We start from the raw sequence: 20576 nt of genomic DNA, 5'->3' as shown, positions 1-20576 counted from the left end.
ATTGGATCCCCTGTAGAAATCCTCGATCACTGCTGCCTCTGCGACCTCGGGGATACGATTTCTCATGGTCTGGAATCTTTTGAGGTATGACCGAAGAGTTTCGTCCCCTCGGCGCTTGATGGATTTGAGGTCCCATGGTTGCGCCGGTTTGTCAGAGAGAGACTGAAAGTTGGCGGTGAAGCGTCGGCTGAAGTCGCTCCAGTCGTCGATGCAGTGTCGGGGTAGGTGTCGCAGCCATTGCAGCGCGTCTTGCCCGAGGACGATAGGTAAGTATGCGGTCATTACGTCCTCAGTTGCCCCAGCAGCTCGAGCAGCGGTGGTATAGACGGCCAGCCAGCCTCCCGGATCCTGCTTAGGTTCATATTTGTCGACGTTGGATACCTTGAAGTTAGGGGGCCATTGAATGGCCCTGAGGTGCGGAGTAAGTGCCGATACTCCACATGTGTCCTCCTGTCGTCGATGATGTTGTCTGTCACGGGGAGAGGAGTGGTCGTCGTGATGCCTCGATCGTCCCCGGGTGGTGCCACCAGTTGAAGCCGTGGCCGACTCGGTCCTGGTAGCCTGACTCCGTGCTGGGATGCCGTGGTCCCGGTCGTACTCTTCCCGGCGATGGATCTCATTCTCATGTCGCCGCTCGCGTTAAGCATTGATGGAGCTCCGTGCGTCCCGGCGACTGTTGATGGCGTGTCATAGATCGTTCGGCGGGTGAGCGAGGGGTAGAAGACGATTGGCTGCTTGAGTGAACAGCCGCCGATAGCCCTCGGTGTCGGGAGTCCGAGGGAGGCCGTCAGCTATCCGAGCCAATACTCCACCGACTTCACTCGGTGTGTTCATGGCTCGGGCGAAGTCGGGGTTCAGGTTGTGCCCGAAGAGTGGATTTTTCCGATGTTGCCTTGTCTCCTGCTCGGCTTGTTCTTGAGCCCGTCGACGATCGCGTCGTCGAGAATTCCTTCTTTCTCTGAAGACACGTTCCTCCGGAGTTTCTCCTATCTCCGAGACCTTGTCTCGCGATACAGGTTGCGCCGGGTCCCGCTCTCCGGCTTCGTGATGTCGCCGGATATTTCGGCGTCGGTTCCTTCGTCGGCGGGATTCCCGCTGAGGAGGTTCTTCTCCGGGTGAGGTCGGCTCGTCGTCGAAGATGGGGGGCAATTCCACTCTCCCGATGAAGAGGACGTCGGGGTAGAATGGAGCAGCTGTCACGGCGATCTTCTTTCTGTTCTCCTTTGAGGGCGGAGGCACAGAAAGATCAGCTCGATGATCCTTTGCTTCCTTTTTCCTTGTGATCCGTGTCCATTCCCTCGTCGGAGAGGTGGACAACGGAGTTCTCCGGGTTGAAGGACCCTCGGCTCCTAGCTTGCCGAAGGTAATCTTTTTTCGGAGTACTGGAGGTTGCGCATTTTCTTGCTTTGCTTCGATTTTCTCGGAGACCTTTGAGGAAAACTTTCTCTCCGGCAGATCCGCGATGCGATGCAGAGTTCCCTCCTCATCTGCTATAGATGAGATAGTTCTGAAGCAGAACATGGATCTGGGGCGGAGGATGATCTTGTGCTGGAAGATGACGGCCATTGATCTAGCTTGGATCGATGACACACCCCCTACTTGGCGCGCCAGCTGTCGGTGTTTCGGGTCCGACCGCACACCCAGGGTTACCCCTCAAGGTGCTTTTAGGAGTAGGACGGTGTTACCGACTGCAGCTCGATGGTTCGTGCTGGGCGCACGAGAAATAGTGGACAATGATGTACAGGTTCGGGCCGCTTTGAGATGCGTAACACCCTACGTCCTGGCGAGAGTGCTTTATGTGATGGGTTACAAGGGAGTTCTCTAGTGCTGGAAAATGTAGATAGCGGGGTGAATGGCTAAGTAATGAGTGATCGTTCTGAAGGGATGCCCCCTAGGCCTTATATATTCGACCGTGGGGCATTACATGCAGATATGATAACAACGCGTGCCTAAGAAATAGTGAACCATCTGAGTCTATCCTCCTATAATTCAGCCGACCCATCCTCGCTTGGTTCCGTTGTACGGGGCTCCTGAGCGGGAAGGTCGGGTCACTGTTGTGATTACTGCTCGAATTTGTTGGGCCGTCTGGGCTTGCGCCGACCCGGCCTTGCGTTAATCCGTTCCACTGGTTGTTCCTCCTAGGCCCACGAGGGGATGACCTTACGAATTATGAGGCCATTGGGCCTTTCGTGAGGTCTTTTATCCTTCTAGTGGACCCGGGGGATATCTGTCCCCCACATAGTGTGCACAAATGGTGCTTGGGTTACTGCTCCATGGCTCCTAGGGGTCCTTTTATAGCCCCAAGGGATCTAGGAGCCGTTGGAGCTCCATTTGGAAGGCCCTGATTGCCTTCTGTCCGCGGGTGTATCGGACTGTCTGGTGCACACCTGACACTATACAGTGCAACAATCACAAGATTTTGATTGGCCACTTTCTTCTTTATGGGGCACTGGACTGTCCGGTGCACCTTCTGCCCGTTAGTTGTGGCTGACGTGCCATGTAGCCGTTGGTCGTCTTCACACACCGAACTGTCCAGCACTCCACGTAGACCGTCCGGTGAATTATAGCTGAGGGAGCCCGAGAGTGCATGTTTGGCTAGATGGTCGCCGGATTGTCCGGTGCACAACGAACTATTCGGTGAGTTGCACTGGACCGTCCGGTGCTACCCAGACTAGCCCGATTTCATCTTTTTCGTGCCGAGTTTCTTTTGCTCCTTTTGGCTCGACTTCATATAGTCCCTAGCACTTAGAAAAACAAGATTAGTACCTAAAACAATTAATAGGTGCTAGAAGCATACCTTTTTCACTTGGAAGCATATAGATTCGTAATGCCCATTTTCAAGCCTAAAAGTGCTTTTTCTCAATTTTCTTTGCAACTACCTGTGCTCATGCTCATAGGAAAAGATGTTAGTACATAGTAGTGTGTTGAGAAATCAATCAGCAAAATCAAATAGAAATGGCCCAAGGGCACATTTCCCTTTCAGCAAGATGATGCCCCACTTGGTACAATTACAACAGCTCGCACAAAAGCTAAGGGGTTTTGTGGGTTTTTTCTAAACTCACTCAACTAACTAGGAATCACCAAGAGCAAGCGCAATAGCGGTCTAACTAACCTAAGCACTTCGCAAAGCAGCTATGCTAATCACCGAGTGATTCTATTAAGTACTTGAGTGTTTGAGCACTTGGAGGTGTCTATCACATGTATTGGTATGTTGCTTGGGTTCCCACAACTCCAAACGGCCGGATGGTGTGGTATATATAGAGCCCCAACAAAAACTACACGTTAGAAAGCAGTTTTGCCGCTTCCTGCGGCACACCGAACAGGTGCATCGGACCATTTGGTGGTGCATCAGACCAGCCACGCGTTAGCCATTAGATGTAGTCGTTGGAGCTTCTTAAGATGGCGCTTCGGACCTCTTATGTAGAACATGACGCTTCTCATATTTTGGCCATAACTTTTAGCTCTGAACTCTGATTTTGATGATCTTGGCCATATCATTTTGAGTAAATTTGGCACATCGGACCCTCTGGTGAGCCACTGGTGTGCCACTAGTGCGCCAACTGACAGCCCTTCTCTTAGTCTTCTAACTTGTTTTCTTGGGCTCTTTTGTGTGTCTTGGACTTGTGCTAAGTATTTGTAAGTTTTCTAGGAGTCTTTTTATGTCTTATTTTTAGGTGTTGCATCCTTAGACCCTAAGTCCAATCCATTTTGCATCCTTTGAACTACAAAACAAAAACACTTGGAAAACATTATTCACTAGTTATATTGTTCATCAAACACCAAAATCACTTAGTCAAATGGATTGAGGTCCATTTTCCTTACACTTACCACCGCCAATCCGCTCAGCATGCCCAACGAGATTGTCAAACATGTCGTTGACGCACACTGTCATCGACTTCACCACCCATGACCTCCTCACAAAGCTCTCGCATGCTGATGTCGCCCTGTCATCGCCACCATCAGAGAGTTCTGTGCCATGTGACCCGACCCCAGCGCCACGGGGACCGCATCACACAGGATGACATAGCCACGCTGCTCTACTCCTCGAGCTCCATGAGGCCCAGAATGGCATCTTCACCACAACCTCATCTCCATGGTGTAGATCATCATGTCACACTTCGACCTAGTAATGGAGCATGCTCTCCTCTTAATCAACTTTGGTTTCTCACACTTCATGCGTAAGGAGATTTTCTGTATTTATCTGCTTGTGTTCAGTTGTTGTGATCTCTCTATAAATATAAAATATGCAATTATTGCTTAGTTGGTTTCCACCAAACTGAGTGCTTTTTGTGTATCGTCACCAATTGATCCAATTCACTGTGGTCATATGAGGTGCGACCTTCTCATTTATTCCTATGTGCCATACTTTAACTTCATTAAGTCATGGATTTACCAAGCTTCTGTTGATGACACTTATGAGTAATTTCTCATCACACAAACTAAAAACAAGGGTGCTCAAGGAATCTCTTCAGACATAACATATGTGTTCATCCTCTTCCTCTTATAGGTAAAATGTTACTTTGTTGGGGAAGCTTCAAATATAAAAAAACTATATGTATTTTTCCTCTGTGAATAGAATATACTGTTACATTAGAAATTGAAATATATTATAAATTGTTCCATATAAAAAACTATTATTTAATTTATTACACTCATTTTGACTTATGTGTAAGGTCATTTTATCATATCTGCTGTCAGTAGGGAAGAAACCATGTATCTGTTCCATGTTTTCTAAAGAAGATATGCCATCTTATTTTGCGTACTGGCAGCAACCTCAAGTGCTCATGAACCTTCTAAAGTATTGCAATTTGTTTGCTACTAAAGGAGATTTGGTAGGTTCTAAAGTATTGCAATTTGGCAGCAACTTCAAGTGCTCATAATATCATTCATAGGAAGGGGGTTCGTAAAAGTTGCCTAGAGCGAGGTGCATAGGCAAAACCTGAAAATTACAAACTTTGAACACAAACTTTTCCTAAGGGGTAGAACGAGTATTAATGAAATCGAAGTGCGAAAGAGAAGTTCTTCTTGCTATGAGTTGCTCAATCAGTGCGGATAACTTTTGGGATCCAACTCAAAGTGTGCAAGCAAGAGAACTAGTGAGAGAGAGGGAGGAAGAATAAAATCGCAAATAGTAATCAACGCAAAGACACGACGATTTTTTTTCCTGAGGTCTGGTTCTAAGGAACCTACTCCTCATTGAGGGTCCACTAAGGATGCGTCTCTTTCAACCCTTTCCCTCTCGCAAACAACCACAAAGACCAATTGAGCTTTCTTCTCAATCTTGGGGACACCAAGTTCCGCAAGGGCCTCCACACAAAGAATCGGAGCCTCTTGCTTCATGTTTACAACAAAAAGAATAGGGGAGAGAGTGAGAATTAATCAAAGCTCAAATGATCACAAGACCCTGCAACTTTCAAATGCGCTAGTCGCTATGTCTCTCAAAACACGAATCGGTCAAATGCGGCACGGGAATGGCTTTGAATGCATGGAGATGTTGCACTTAATGTGTAGTAGGTTGGGAAGGGTATTGTGTATTCAATGTGTTGGTTGGGGTATTTATAGCCACCAACAACCAAAGGAGCTGTTAGATTTTTTGCAAAAAGTGCTCTGTGCAGTGGTGCACCGGACCGTGAATAGTAGTTTGACAAGTTACCATTCCTACTATAGCAGGTAGCAGTTGGTCCCTTGTGAGACGGCCTGGTGCGCCATCGGACGGTCTGGTGCCCTAGCTCCAATTTCCCTGAGGCTGGCTTATTCACTATAATTCACATCGGACCAAGCATGTGCACACCGAACCAGTCCGGTGCGCCATTCGGTGCTGAGGCTATTTTTGACTGAGTTTGAGTCCTCCGACCGAAAGGTCCGGTGCGCCACCAGACGGTCTAGTGAGTCAAATGGTGCTCGAGGCAGCAATTCTGGTTTTCTATATTTTGTCCAATTCTTCTCCAATTATTTTTGTCTATCTTTGAGGGTGTTGCTATGACTTAGACAAACATTTGTAGTGACAATCCAACTAGTCTAGATCATATTCTTGGACCTTTACTTTTCTCTTTCTCAGAAACCCACTTTTTCTCAAACTAGCTCCAAAATGGTGACTTGGCAAATCTAAACTAACCAACCTGCTTAGATGTATCAAAAAGGTTCCTAGGGGTGTATTCTACTTATACAAGGTGTGAAACTAGGTGTTCTTCATATTTTCCAATTATCACCCCTTTGTGGTTGGTTTTGAGATGTTTCTAACTTAGAATTGAGTTGAGTGGACTCATGCGCCTGTGAATCAAAGACTAGGCAAACTAGTTAGTCCATAAGGTTGTGATGGTCATCAAGCACCAAAAATAAAATAGAGAAAATGGTTAAGGTCATTTCCCTTTCAATCTCCCCCTTTTTGGTGATTGATGCCATCACAACACAAACCAAAGCAAATATGAAGTGTATAAAATGTAACTAGTTTGCAATTTGACAAGAGGTGTAAGTTACTGAAATGAAAGCAGTTCTAAGAGTATATGTATGTTTTAGACATATTTAAAATTTTGGACCACATTTGCACTACATAGCTTGATTTTGCAAATCTTGTGGTAAAATCTTTTCAAATTCATTTGCAATTGGCCTAAGGTATAATAATGGAATTTTCAAAAGCATTTCTAATTTTGAAAGATTCTTCCCCCTTTTCAAATGCTTTTCCTTGGCCAAATAAAAGCTCCCTGTGAATAAGTTATCCCCTTTGGCTTAAATATTTTTCTCCTCTTAGCTTTCAAGAGGGTTTTCGCAAATGCAATAGTACTAATTTGGAAGATTTAAAAGGTTTTCAAAACAAAGTGGTGGTGCGGTCCTTTTGCTTTGGCCTATTAATTTCTCCCTCTTTGGCATTAAGCGCCAAAAAACAAAGAAATATGGGGGCTTTTAATAAGAGAGATATGGATTTAAGTACATGAGTTAGGCAGATGACATTTGATACCGACGGAGATGCGGTGGAAGCTTTGCCTTTGCCTTCAACTCCATTTCCCTTTCAATCTAAAACAATGTATGAAAATACACTTGGAAGCACTTTAGTCTTAGCCTTGGCACAAAAAGAATAAGAAATATGCATTTGTACCAAATGAAAGAGAATATGCCATGATCGAAGGTATGAAATGAGCAATGTGTGCAATATTTCAATCAAGGTTCCGAGAATCTTAGATATTTAGTTCACTCCTAAGCTCACAAAACCTCTTTCATCTAGGGGATTGGTGAAGATATCAGCTAATTGTTTATGGGCACTAACATAGTCACTAACGATATCTCCCATTTGAGAATGGTCTCTTAGAAAGTGATATTGGATGTCTACATGCTTAGTGCAGCTGCGTTCAACAGGATTCTTCACCATGCGGATTGCACTCTCATTGTCACATAGGAGAGGGACTTTGCTCAATTTGTATCCATAGTCCCTAAGGCTTTGCCGCATCCAGAGTAATTGTGCATAACTATTCCCTGCAGTAATGTACTTAGCCTCGACGGTGGATAGAGCTACTAAATTTTGTTTCTTTGAAGCCCAAGACACCAGGGATCTCTCCAAAAACTGGCAAGTCCCTGATGTGCTCTTCATGTCAACATTACATCTTATATAGTCAACATCTGAATACCAGAGTAGATCAAAGGTAGATCCCATAGGGTACCATAGCCCAAAGTTAGGAGTATGAACTAAGTATCTTAAGATTATCTTTACGGCCCTTAGGTGGCATTCCTTAGGGTCGGCTTGGAATCTTGCACACATGCATACATAAAGCATAATGTTTAGTCTAGAAGCACATAAGTAAAGGAATGAACCAATCATAGATTGGTATACCTTTTGATCTACTGAATTATCTCATGTGTTGAGGTCGAAATGCCCATTCGTCTCCATAGGAGTCTTGATGGGATTGGCATCCTTCATCCCAAACTTCTTAAGTATGTCTTGAGTGTCCTTCGTTTGGGTGATGAATGTGCCCTCTTGTAGTTGCTTGATTTGAAATCCAAGGAAATACTACAACTCCCCGATCATGGACATCTCAGACTACTGTATCATGATCCTACTAAACTCTTCACAAGATGACTAGTTAGTAGACCAAAAGAAAATATCATCAACATAGATTTGGCATATAAACAAGTCTTTGTCAATTGTTTTAGTAAAGAGTGTATGATCAACTTTTCTAACTTTGAAAGCATTAGAAATGTGAAAGTCTCTTAGACATTCATACCATGCTCTTGGGGCTTGCTTAAGCCCATAAAGCGCCTTTGAGAGCTTATAAACATGTGAAGGATACTCACAATCTTCAAATCCGGGAGGTTGCTCAACATATATCTCTTCCTTGATAGCACAACTGAGGAAGGCACTTTTCACATCCATTTGATATAACTTAAAGCCATGGTATGTAGCATAGGAAAGTAATATGTGAATTGACTCAAGCCTAGCTATGGGTGCATAGGTTTCATCAAAATCCATACCTTCGACTTGTGAATTCCCCTTGGCCACAAGTCGAGCTTTGTTCCTAGTCACGACACCTTGATCATCCTATTTGTTGTGAACCCACTTGGTACCTACAACGTTTTGGTAAGGATGTGGAACTAAATGTCAAACCTCATTCCTAGTGAAGTTGTTGAGCTCCTCTTGCATTGTCATCACCCAGTCCGGATCGCTTAGTGCATCTTGAATCTTGTAAGGCTCAACAGAAGGCACAAAATAGTAATGTTCATAGAGATGAGCAACTCGAGAGCAAGTGGTTACCTCCTTTTGAATGTCACCAAGAATGGAGTCGATGGGGGTGGTCCCTCTGAATTGTTTGGTGGACTCTTGGGTGTGGTGTTCTTGAAACCTGAATCTCCTATTCATCCTCCTTTTTTGTTCAACTTCATCTCCTCCTTGACCAATGCCATCTTATTGAGGTGGCTCATTGTCTTGAACTTGTTCTTTAATTTCTTGAGCTTGTTCCTCATCTTATGTTGGTGGAGAGGCTTGTATGAAGGATGAAGGTTGATCGTGTATTGGTGTAGGCTCCTCGGGCACTTGTGGGCACACATATCCAATGGACATGTTCCTTAGTGCGATGCATGGGGCCTCCTCATCATCTAACTCATCAAGATCAACTTGCTCTACTTGAGTACAATTAGTCTCATCAAACACAACATTGCAAGAAAGTTCAATTAATCTAGTCGACTTGTTGAAGACTCCATATGCCCTTGTGTTTGAGTCATAACCAACTAAAAAGCCTTATACTGATTTAGGAGCAAATTTAGAATTTCTATCTCTCTTTAGCATAATAAAGCATTTTATCCCAAATACACAAAAATAAGAAACATTAGGATTTTTACCAGTGTGGAGTTGATATGATGTTTTCTTGAGGATTTGATGAAGGTAGAGCTGGTTGATGGAGTAGCAGGCGGTGTTAATCACCTCCACCAAAAATCGATCTGATGTCTTGTGTTCTTCAAGCATGGTTCTTGTTCTTGCCATATCCATTATAGTACTATTCTTTCTCTCCACAACATCATTTTGTCGAGGTGTGTAGGGAGAAGAGAACTCATGCTTGATGCCCTCCTCCTCAAAAATCCTTCAATTTGAGAGTTCTTGAACTCCGTCCATTATCGCATCTAATCTTCTTGATTCTCCATCCAAGCTCATTTTGAGCCTGTCTCAAGAATTTCTTCAAAGTCTCTTGGGTTTGTGATGTTTCCTGCAAAAGAACGCCCAAGTGAAGCAAGAATAGTCATCCATAATAACAAAACAATACTTACTCATGTTGATGCTTATATAAACAATCGGACCGAATAGATCCATGCGGAATAGCTCAAACGACCTCTCGGTCGTCACGAAGTTCTTGTGTGGACGATGAACTCCAACCTGCTTCCTTTCTTGGCATGCACTACAAATCATGTATTTCTAAAAATGAACATAAGTTAGTCCTAAAATGTGTTCCCATTTTAGAAGTTTTTGAAGATTCTTCATCCCAACATGGGCAAGTCGGTGGTGCTAGAGCCAACTCATAATAGTCTTAGCAATTAGGCAAGTGTCCATTTCGGCTTTGTCATTAGAGAAATCAACTAAATGTAGTTGTCCCTATAACACTCCCCTAAAAGCTAGTGAATCATCACTTCTTCTAAAAACGGTAACATCAACATCAGTAAATAAATAGTTGTAGTCCATTCTGCATAATTGGGATACAGAAAGCAGATTGTAATGTAAAGATTCTATAAAAAACATTAGAAATAGAATGGTCAGGAGGTATAGTAATTTTACCCAGACCTTTGACCATACTTCGATTTCCATCCCCGAATGTGATTGCCTTTTAGGGATCATTATTTTTCTGATATGAGGAGAGCACCTTCTTCCCACTGTCATATGGTTTGTGCACCCGCTCGAGATTATCCAACTTGTTCCTCCGGATGCATAAACCTGCAACATAGATTTAGGCCTTGTACTTAGGTACCCAAATGGACTTGGGTCCTTTTACATTAGAAACAAGCACCTTGGGTACCCAAACACAAGTCTTTGGGCTCTTGTGCATGCCCCAACATATTTGGCAATAACTCTACCAGATTTGCCAATAAGCACAAAAGGCGCATCAAAAGTCTTAAAAGATAATCCAGGCTCATGAGATGCATCATCAATCCTTTTCTTAGGCATTTTAACAATTTTTTTATGAGAAATAGAATGCCTAGAGCTAGATGCCTTATTCTTGTAAATATAAGCATGATGAACAACAGAATGAGATTTCCTGGCTTGAATTATTCTAATCTTATCAGCATGATAGTTCTCAAGATATAAAATGTAATCTTCCCTATATTGCATCATAGAAGCGCCCTTCACAAATTGTGGAATTTTGTTTCCATGGGCATTAAGTTTAGTGTTGTCTTGACTCCCAGGTTGGAAGCCAATACCATCCTTAATGTTAGGGCGTCTCCCATTATAGAGCATGCTACAAGCAATTTTAAATTTCTCATCCTCAAGTTCACGCTCAACAATTTTAGCATCCAATTTAGCTATGTGATCATTTTGGTCTTTAATTAAAGCAAGGTGATCACTAATAGCATCAACATCAATATCTCTATATCTAGTGCAAATGGTAACATGCTCAACGGTAGATGTAGAAACATGGCAAGCATTCAATTCCTCAATCTTAGCAATCAAATTGGCATTCTTAGATTTAAGACAGGAAATTAAATCATTACAAGTTTTTAGCTCATTAGTCAAGTTCTTGCATTTTTCCTTTTCATGAGCTAAGGTCTTTTCTATCTTTTTCATTTCCTTAGTGACCAACTCTTCTTAGCATTCTAAGACATCACCTTTTCATTAATGGATCTCAATAATTCATTTATTTTTCTTAATTTGGCTAGGATTGAGGCCTATGAAAAGCAATGACAAACCTTCTTCATTATCACTAAAATCATCCTCATCATCGGAAGTAGTACACTTGGGGTGGTTCTAGGTTATACCTTTCTTTTACCTTCCTTGGCCATGAGACACTTGTGGCCAATGTTGGGGAAGATAAGTCCCTTGTTGATGGCGACATCCTCGTCAGAGGAGAAGTCGGTGGAGCTCTCGTCGGAGTCCCATTCCCTCCCAACATGTGCTTCACCGCTCTTCTTGTGTTAGTACTTCTTCTTCTTCATCTTCTTCTTTCCCTTCTTATCTTTGTCTTTGTCACTATTACTTGCATATGGACATTTAGTAATATAATGACCGAACATACCACACTAATTTAATAGAAAACCCTCTTGGAATGAGATTTGTGGTCCTTTCCCTTCTGTTGCCTAAGGATCTGCCGGAAGCTCTTGATGATGAGAGCCATCTCCTCATTGTCAAGCTTGGAGGTGTCGATTCGAGATCCCTTGCTTGGTATAGTTTCCTGCTTTTCTTCCATTGCCTTAAAAGGCAATGGGTTGTGGTTCAGGTGTAGAGATGGCATAATGGTCCATGTTGTCGATGTGTCCTGAGACTTTGACCATAAGTTCAAAGCTTACAAACTTAACAATAACCTTATCGGGATACATATTTTTCTAACTAGGATTTTTCACGAATTAATTGAACTTGTGTAGGTTTACGAAAAACAGTGACTTTAGGATGAGCTTGATGACTTCGTGGTCGTCCCCACTTGGTGCTTTCGAGGTTGCAGACTTAGTTCACCATCGTCTTGAGCCAGTTGTATATGGCTTGTGGCTCTTCTCCATTGTTGAGGATGAACTGTTCGAGCTATCCCTCGATCATCTCCCTCTTGGTGATATTGGTGACCTTGTCACCTTCATGCGCCATCTTGAGTACTTCCCAAATCTCTTTTGCACTCTTCAACCCTTGCACATTGTTATACTCCTCCTTGCATAAGGAAGCAAGGAGTATGGTGGTGGCTTGGGAGTTGAAATGTTGGATTTGGGAAGCCTCATCCACATCATAGCCTTCCTCTCCAACTTGTGGACCCTATGCACCAAACTCAACAATATCCCAAATACTTTCGTGGAGTGTGGTTAGATGATGCCTCATTTTATCACTCAACATTGCACACTCATGTCCATCAAATTGAGGAGGTTTGCCTAATGGGACCGAAAGAAGTTGCATGCACTTTGGAATGTGAGGGTAACAAAAAGGAATTTGGTTACTCTTTTTGCGCTTGTTGTGCTTGGAGGAGGCTGATTCGGCGTCCGATGTCGATGGCGCGCAGGAGTTAGTCTCGTAGTAGACCACTTTCTTTATCATCTTCTTGTTGGTGTTGCCTTTCTTCTTGTGCGACTTAGTGGAGCCGGTGGACTCTTCATTGTGCTTCTTGTGCTTGTGCTTATCACAGGATATCTTAATCTCACCCGATGGCACCTTCTTGTTCTTGGCATGTTCACCCGACATCACTTTGAGTTTTTATACTCTAATGAAGTAACGGGCTTTGATACCAATTGAAAGTCACCTAGAGGGGGTGAATAGACGACCTAAAAATATAAACTTTGAACACAAACTTCAACCGAGGTTAGCGCTAGAACGAGTATAAATAAAATTAGAGTGTGGAAGAGAAGTTCTTCTTGCTTAGAGTTGCTCGATCAATTACGGATTACTTTGGAAGCCAACTCAAAATGATCGCAAACAAGAGAACTAGAGAGAGGGGAGAGGGAGAATTAAATCGCAAAGTAATGATCAACACAAATGAACACGATGATTTGTTTCCCGAGGTTCGGTTCCGAAGAACCCACCCCCGTTAAGGAGGCCACGTAGGCTAGCTCTCTTTCAACCCTTTCCCTCCCTCAAATGGTCACTTAGGCTGGTTGAGTGCTTCTTATTAATCTCATCACTTAGACCCCGCAAGGATCACCACACACTTAGGTATCTCTTGCTAGCTTTTTACAAGTCAATGAGGATTTAGAAGGAGAGGAAGAAAGTATGATCAAGAAAACCAAGCAACAAGAAAAGACAAGATCACACTCTGTCTAAAGGCTCTCCATGGTGCTAGTTACTAGATATTACAAATCACAATTGTGGCACTTGGAGGAGTTTTGAGGCTTTTGAGTGTGGCTTAGAGTGAGGACTTACTCTTGCAATCAATGTGAAGGAATGACTGCTTGGACGAATTGAATGGAGGTGGTTGGGGTTGTATTTATAGCCACCAACTCCTTCCTAGTCGTTGCCCTCGTTCTGCCACACGCGGACGGTCCGCGCCCTCGGTCCGGACGGTTTGCCCCTACATATCAACGACTGGATTTCCAACGGTCAGTTTCAACGACAAAATCAATGGTTATAATCGCATTAAATGTGTCATCAGATGTCAAATAAAGCAGACATGGACAGTCTAGTCGTGCCTCCAGACGGTCCACGTGGACGCTAAAAATCATTTTACCAAACCCAGCACCTTCGGGTTTTTCTGGTTTTCAATGGGCGGACGGTTCGTTCCTGAGGCCGGACTGTGCCCTTCTCTTCTTAGGATAGTTCGATGTAGAGATGTTCATTTTGCACAGTTCCTGTCTAAAGTCATCGAGGAGTCGTGAACGGTCCGCCGGAAGGGCCCGGACGGTTCGAGCACATGTGAAATTCCCAAAAAGAACTCATGTCCAGAATAATCTATGTTATTCTAGACAATCCTCTTTAGAGGACGATCCGCGATGCGTGGTTTTTAGGGTTGATATTTCTTGAAGCATTTTCTGAGTACCTGAATTTGCAACTTAGGAAACTAGTTAATCCATATGGTTGGCCATTTCCCTTTTAGAGAGGTAGAAGAGGAAATCTACATGACACATCCTAATAGGTTTGTAGTAAAGCGTCATGAGGACAAGGTTTGTAAGTTATATAAATCTTTGTATGGATTGAAACAAGCACCTAAGCAATGAAATGAGAAATTCTATTTGGCACTTATATGAGCAGGCTTTTGTTTTAATAAGGCTAATCAATGTGTATACTCACGCTGGGCATTCGGGTTAGCCCAAATTTTCGGGTCGGGTAGTTTGGGCTTTGACAATTCAAGCTTTCAGAAACAATACCCGAATATGTACCTAATTTAAGCAAAACCCGAAAATTCGGGTACCCGAAAAATTCGGGTTCGGGTACGAGTAGCCCGTTCTACCCGATTTCGTTGCAGATCAATGTGACATCAAATATTTACACATGTATTTTTACAAAAAATATCAAGAATCAAACACTAGAAAATGAGCATGTAGTTAGACTCTAGAACCAGAAGCACACTGGAAAATGAGCATGCAGTTCGGGCTTTTGAGTCATAAGCATGCAGTGAGAGTAGAAAATGAGCAAACTAGGAAATATTTCACCGTGAAACTGATCTTGATTAGTTGAGGAAATAGCAAACTCTAGAACCGGAAGCATGACTGATGGTTGGTCGGTTGGGTGATGGACTGCTAGCTGTTGCAGTCCGGCCAGGTGCTACGGCAGTACTGCACGTCTGCACCACGGCGTGCTGGCACACTGGACGGAAGAGCAAGAGCTAGTATGTCAACTGGGCAAAGAAAAACAACATTAGTACTGGTACTATAGACGCATGTGGTGATATTTGTATAGTTCGGGTATTTGGGTATTTCGGGTACCGGATGTTGCTACCCAATTAAGCCCAAAATAATATCGGGTTTTAAGTTTTACTGCCCGCATAAACGTTTCGGGTATCGGGTATTGGGCTATACGGGTTTGGGTTCGGGTTTTTCGGATTTCGAGCTTCGGGCTCGGGTTTTATGCCCAGAGTGAGTGTATACTACCATCATGAGTCATGTTGTGCTTGTATGTTGATGACATACTAATCTTTGGAACAAGTCTTGACATGGTCAATGAGGTCAAGTCTTTCATGTGCTAAAGTTTTGAAATGGAGGGTCTCGGTGAGGCTGCTGTTATTCTAAACATCAAGTTGATCAAGGGATGTAGTGGGATTACTCTAACACAATCTCATTATGTGGATAAAATGTTGAGTCATTTTGGATATAAAGGTAGCAAACTGTCTCCAACAACCTATGGTCCTAGTTTTGTCCTTTGTAACAACAAGAGAATTTGGTAGAGACCAATTAAGATATTCATAAATTATTGGATCACTCGTGTATCTCATCAGTGCTATGAGGCCCGACATCTCTTTTACTATCAACAAATTGAGCCAATTTACTAGTAATCCAGGAGATGTTCATTGGCATGCGCTAGAGCATGTAATGAACAACTTGGTGGTACTATGGATTACATAATTCATTATTCTGGTTATCATGTTGTATTAGAAGGATACAATTATGACAATTGGATATCCGATGTGGATGAGTTGTATGCCACAAGTGGATATGTTTTCACTCTTGGAGGTGTTGCAGTTGGAGATCACACAAATACACCATATTGATGAGATCTACTATGGAACCAGAACTCGCAGCACTAGACATATCTACAGTGGAGACCGATTAGCTTCATGAGCTATTGATGGACTTGCCTATTATCGAGAAACCATTGACGACAATTCTTATGAACAATGATAATCAAATGGTGATTGATAAGGTAGAAAATTCTAAGGACAATATGAAGTCATCATTACACATCAAGAGACAGTTAAAATAAGTTACAAAACTGAGAAACTGTGGAGTAATTACCATGGATTATATATGCATTAACAAAAATCTATTTGATTTGTTCACTATGGGGTTGTAACATAATGTGATAGACACAAGATTCAAGGAGATGATTTTAAGAACTGTATAAGTTATTCCCTAGTGATAACCCAACCTATGTGATCAAAGATCTCATAAATTACGATCTAGGAAGTACAAGCTAGAGGTTAGCATGAGAGTAACCTATTTAACTCACTCGAGAAGGATGTAATACTCTCAATTCTTGTATGTAGCTTGGCAATAGCCTTATTTTATTCAATTGGCTTCAAGTATTGAAGATGTTGCCCTACATAAAATTCTTAAAAGAATACACCTATGTGAGTTTGACTATTAGACGGTCACATTCTGTAAGATTTGAGTTATCTCTATTAAGCTTGTGAAGGTACTAGTGAGTATGACCTATTTGCTCCAAACAGCTAAGTAGCCTACTAGAGGTCAAGTATCGGCTATCTGTAAGTTAAACTTGTTTGCACAAAACTTGTAATTCTATGATTAGTCTATTGTTCAAGTTGTGAATGGGCATAGCTTAATGATCCATGTGAAAGTTTAACTTAACCGTCTTTATTGAAACTCTTGTATATTAAATAGTAGTGGGTTGAAGCAAAGTCATGATGGGACTTCAAGGTTTAGTGGGTGTTGTTGAAATTTTTGGGTCTATCCCATTTTAATTTCATAATAAGTCCTAAAATGTCTTGAAGGCACACTCATGAACAGGTGTGTGGCAACATTTAGTATTATGGAAACATTTAGTCCTACCTTGTTAGTTGAGGTAAAGAAAATCCAACTTAAATAGTGGTGTCCTCTCTATGGTCTTGCATGTGTTAGGTGAGAGGTAGAATGAATAACAACACAACAAACACATCTAGTTTTACATCTTCCTGTGTGCCACGCCGCAGTGCACACCACGTCATCCCAAAGGTTTTTGGGAAGCGCTCTGCGTGACTGCTCAACATCGTGTTCACTACCCGATCGTTAGGAAGGAACAAATGTACAACCATTTTTCTCTCATCATGTATTTATATTGTTTAATTTAATCTGTTTAGACATGATTCTGCTTGTCAAGTTTTGATCTTAATTGACATGATACACGCTTTCGGTACAAATCTGTTGTCATGGTCATACTTAAATTTCATATTACATTAAAATCAATTGTCCTAATTTCTTCAATAGTAACAAGATTGCCACTACCACCGCTTGTATATGCTTAATTAGAGGACTGGGCCTGCACTACTTTCCTTTGCTAAATATTTATCGAGTCCTAGTTATCATGTTACCAGAGAAAGTTCTAGCGAAAATTTTCTTTTTCAAAATCCGCCGAAGTCAAAAAGTTGCAGTAAAATTAGCTCCCCACAAATAGCTGCTTAATTGTTAGCTAATTTTAGATGTATTAAACCAGCTAATAATTAACAAGTAGTTGAGGGTGTAGGTGACAGTTAATTGGAGTGGTTGGATGTCTTCAACTAAAATTACTAATAGCTAAACCATTTGTTGAGTTGTTTGAATGTTTTCATCTAATTTTAGCAGCTAACTATTATCTTTAGTACAAACAACGTCTTGATGTTTGGAATAAAGCCACAATTTAAAGACCGGGCGTGCACGTTTTTACTCAACTAAATACCCAGTGAGTCTTAGGCCATTTTTAATGGAGGGTTTCGTCACACTGTTTTCAAAAATGGCATATCAATATTTGTCTAAGAAATAGTGTAGAGGGAGTTTCATCCTTACAGAACTTTCTCATATTATGTTCTTTGTTTAAAAATGTTTAGGGTTTAGGGTTTAAGGTTTTAGAGTTAAGGGTTTAGGGAACTTTCAAAAATGTTATAAAACTCTCTCATATCTCTCTTCACTAATTTACATGTCATATTATGTTGTTTGTTTATGTGGCATGTCATTTAGTAAGAATAAAACTCACATGAAAATCTCACCGGCCGAGAATGACCTTAGCTATCATGTTACCTAAGAAAATTATGGAGAAATTTCGCTTTTTAAAATTTCCCCAAGGTCAAATGGCCGGGCCCAAGGAGAAATGATTATTTTACCTCAAATCTATGACCAAAATTAAATGCTTAGCGAAGGACAAGACGCATAGAGATCTACGTGAGTGGAGTATATAATCAAAACGAAGCAAGAGATCTATGGATCCATTCGTCCAGCTACCTCACCACGACCGACAGGAATCTCAAACATGAGATGAGACCCATTGATATTAGTAGTTTACGATCCAGTGTCAACTCTCAATTAATTTCACCCCTTCTTCCTGATGATCTGCTGCAGTATCTCGTTGAAGGTATCGACCGGGCCGGGCAGGCAGAAGTGGACGCAGTCGGACGACATCCACGGCTGCGGGCCGCCGTGCGCGAACGGGTCGCGGTGCATGTAAAGCCCGGGGTGGCCGTCGGGCCGCATGACCGCCAGCTTCGTCACGTCCAGCACCTCCACCCTGCTTGCGCCGCCGCCATGCCTGGCCCTCGCCGCCTCCACCTCCTCGTAGACGAGGCCGACCAGCTCCATGTCGAGGTGGCGCGGCTCCTTCTCCCCCTCCTTGTACGGCTCCTTCCTCGGGCACATGGTGGTCAGGGTGTTGCCCTCGAAGTGGCCCGGCGAGAAGGTGGCGATGACCACGGTCCGCGCCCGGCCGCCGTCGGCGCCAGCGCCAGAGACCAGCCGGTCCAGCGCCATCCGGTACGCCACCTTCATGGGCCAGGCGTAGCCGATGTCCTCCTCCGGGCTGAGCTCCTGGTGGCCGTGGTGGCCGATCCGCGCGCTGCCGTTGTAGTAGATGGCGCCGTTCAGCGGCCAGTGCGCGATGGAGAAGACCACCACGTCCATGGTGTCGGCGTCGGCCGCCCACCGGTCGTCGAGCGCGTCGAGGTGCACGTGGTTCATGTTCTGCGGCAGGCTGTCGTTCAGCGCCTTGCCCGTGGCCCTGGCGACGAAGGGCGCCCAGTAGAAGGACACCGTCACGTCGTACGCCGGGAACGCCCAGCGCCACAGGTTGAACTTGCGCGGGTCCGGGTCCCGGTACACGACGCGGTGCGGGACGGCGGCGCCCAGGAGGCAGACCAGGGACTGCGCCTGGTTCCGCGACATGGAGTCGCCGACGAAGGCCACGTGCTTGCCGCGCACCGCCGAGAGGAACGCCCGGGCGCTGAACGCCGGCAGCCGGCACCCCGCCGGCTGCCACCGCCAGTCCAGGTAGCCCGTGTCGGGCCGCCCGTTGCGGATGCAGTCGTGGCTGTCCTTCACGTGGCACTCCGTGCCGTTGTACCGCCGCGCGTGGCCCGGCGCGTACACCCACCTCCCCTCCGTGTAGTTGCAGCTCTGCGGCCTGGATGTGAAGCGATCGACGTGAGCAAACGACAAACAGACCATGCATGCATGGAGATAAGCTGGTGAATGAATGCAATGCAACGTACGTACCCAGATGAGACGAAGTTGTATGTGTCGTCGACGTACTGCAGCAGGGGAGACAACACGGCTTCTTGAGTGCCGGGGGGAGTGCAGCACAGGACGTGGAGGAGGGCCAAGGCGACGAAGCCGCAGACAAGCCAAGCGCACACGGATCTGGGCACGAAGTACCCGCCTTTGGAAGAAGACGACGATGTCCTCATCTGCTTGTGGGGATGCAGTGGCTCGTGCGCTCCCATCTCGAGCAACTGCCTCTACCTAGCTAGCTGTAGTCTGTAGTGTGCTAAGCTCACCACCGGCCAGTTCAGTTGGATGTGTACATATATAGCTAGCTAAGACATAACAGTGCGTTGACATCGGTAGGATCAATTTACAGCCTTCGTTACGTATCTGGAACTTAAGTGTGTCTCGGCCCAAGTTAAATAATCAAGCGTCTGTCGGTGACGGTGAGAGCTTGTACATAGATCTACTCACTCCGTCCCTTGTTAAGGCTCGCGGTAAAAAGCAGATCATTAGTCAAACTTTCTTAAATTTAACCACTACTGGATCACTCTCTTTGCGGAGTGTCTCAAACACTCCGCAAAAATTATTTTACACTCGGCAAAACTTTTGTGAGTGTTACATTCAGCAAAAATTAATCGACAAACATTTTATCGGCAAAGGGTTCTTTGCCGAGTATTTTTATGGGCACTCGGCAAATACTTTATCGAGTGACGAAAAAACACTAATAAAAAAATTACTCGGCAAATTAAGAATCATAAAAAACCCAAAAAACAACAAAACATTTTTTTAAATTAGAGGGGCAACTCCCTAGTCTTATCTTTTTCACTATTTTTTAATTAATTTAAATCAAATTTACATGTTTTATGAATGTGAGACTCGAAACTCACAACCACTCGAGCGCGCATAATCTTTTCTACCACTACACTACTATATCAATTATATTTATATTATGTTTTCTTTCCTCATATATTATAACAAACCAAAGAGTAATTTAATTATTTGAGACACTAAATGAATTCAATTGAAAATGTTGTCAACTATAGAGGTTCATAACTTTTCACTATCTACAACTTCTATTTTGATAGTTCTACATCCGAGGCCAT

At 43.6% G+C, this 20576-nt stretch overlaps 1 protein-coding gene across 1 annotated transcript; it reads right to left on the bottom strand.

The window, feature by feature from the left end:
* Window positions 1-18064: 18064 nt before the first annotated feature.
* LOC103637811 (protein ALTERED XYLOGLUCAN 4) lies at window positions 18065-19797 on the bottom strand. Its single transcript, XM_008660856.3, has 2 exons — window positions 19483-19797; window positions 18065-19390 (listed from the first exon to the last, which is right to left on the bottom strand). Exons 1-2 carry the CDS (start codon window positions 19707-19709, stop codon window positions 18307-18309), a joined length of 1311 nt encoding a protein of 436 aa, XP_008659078.1. The 5' UTR covers window positions 19710-19797; the 3' UTR covers window positions 18065-18306.
* Between the last annotated feature and the right edge of the window lie 779 nt (window positions 19798-20576).

The sequence above is a fragment of the Zea mays genome, chromosome 9, assembly GCF_902167145.1.
Source record: "Zea mays cultivar B73 chromosome 9, Zm-B73-REFERENCE-NAM-5.0, whole genome shotgun sequence".
NCBI lineage: Eukaryota > Viridiplantae > Streptophyta > Magnoliopsida > Poales > Poaceae > Zea > Zea mays.
The sequence above is the reverse complement of the archived record's forward strand: the minus strand, read 5'-3'. Positions and strand labels throughout refer to the sequence as shown.

Coding starts and splice junctions, on each gene's coding strand:
- LOC103637811 (XM_008660856.3), bottom strand. CDS start 19,709: ATGGGAGCGCACGAGCCACTGCATCCCCACAAGCAGATGAGGACATCG. Junction 19,391..19,482: donor TACAACTTCGTCTCATCTGG/GTACGTACGTTG, acceptor CTTCACATCCAG/GCCGCAGAGCTGCAACTACA.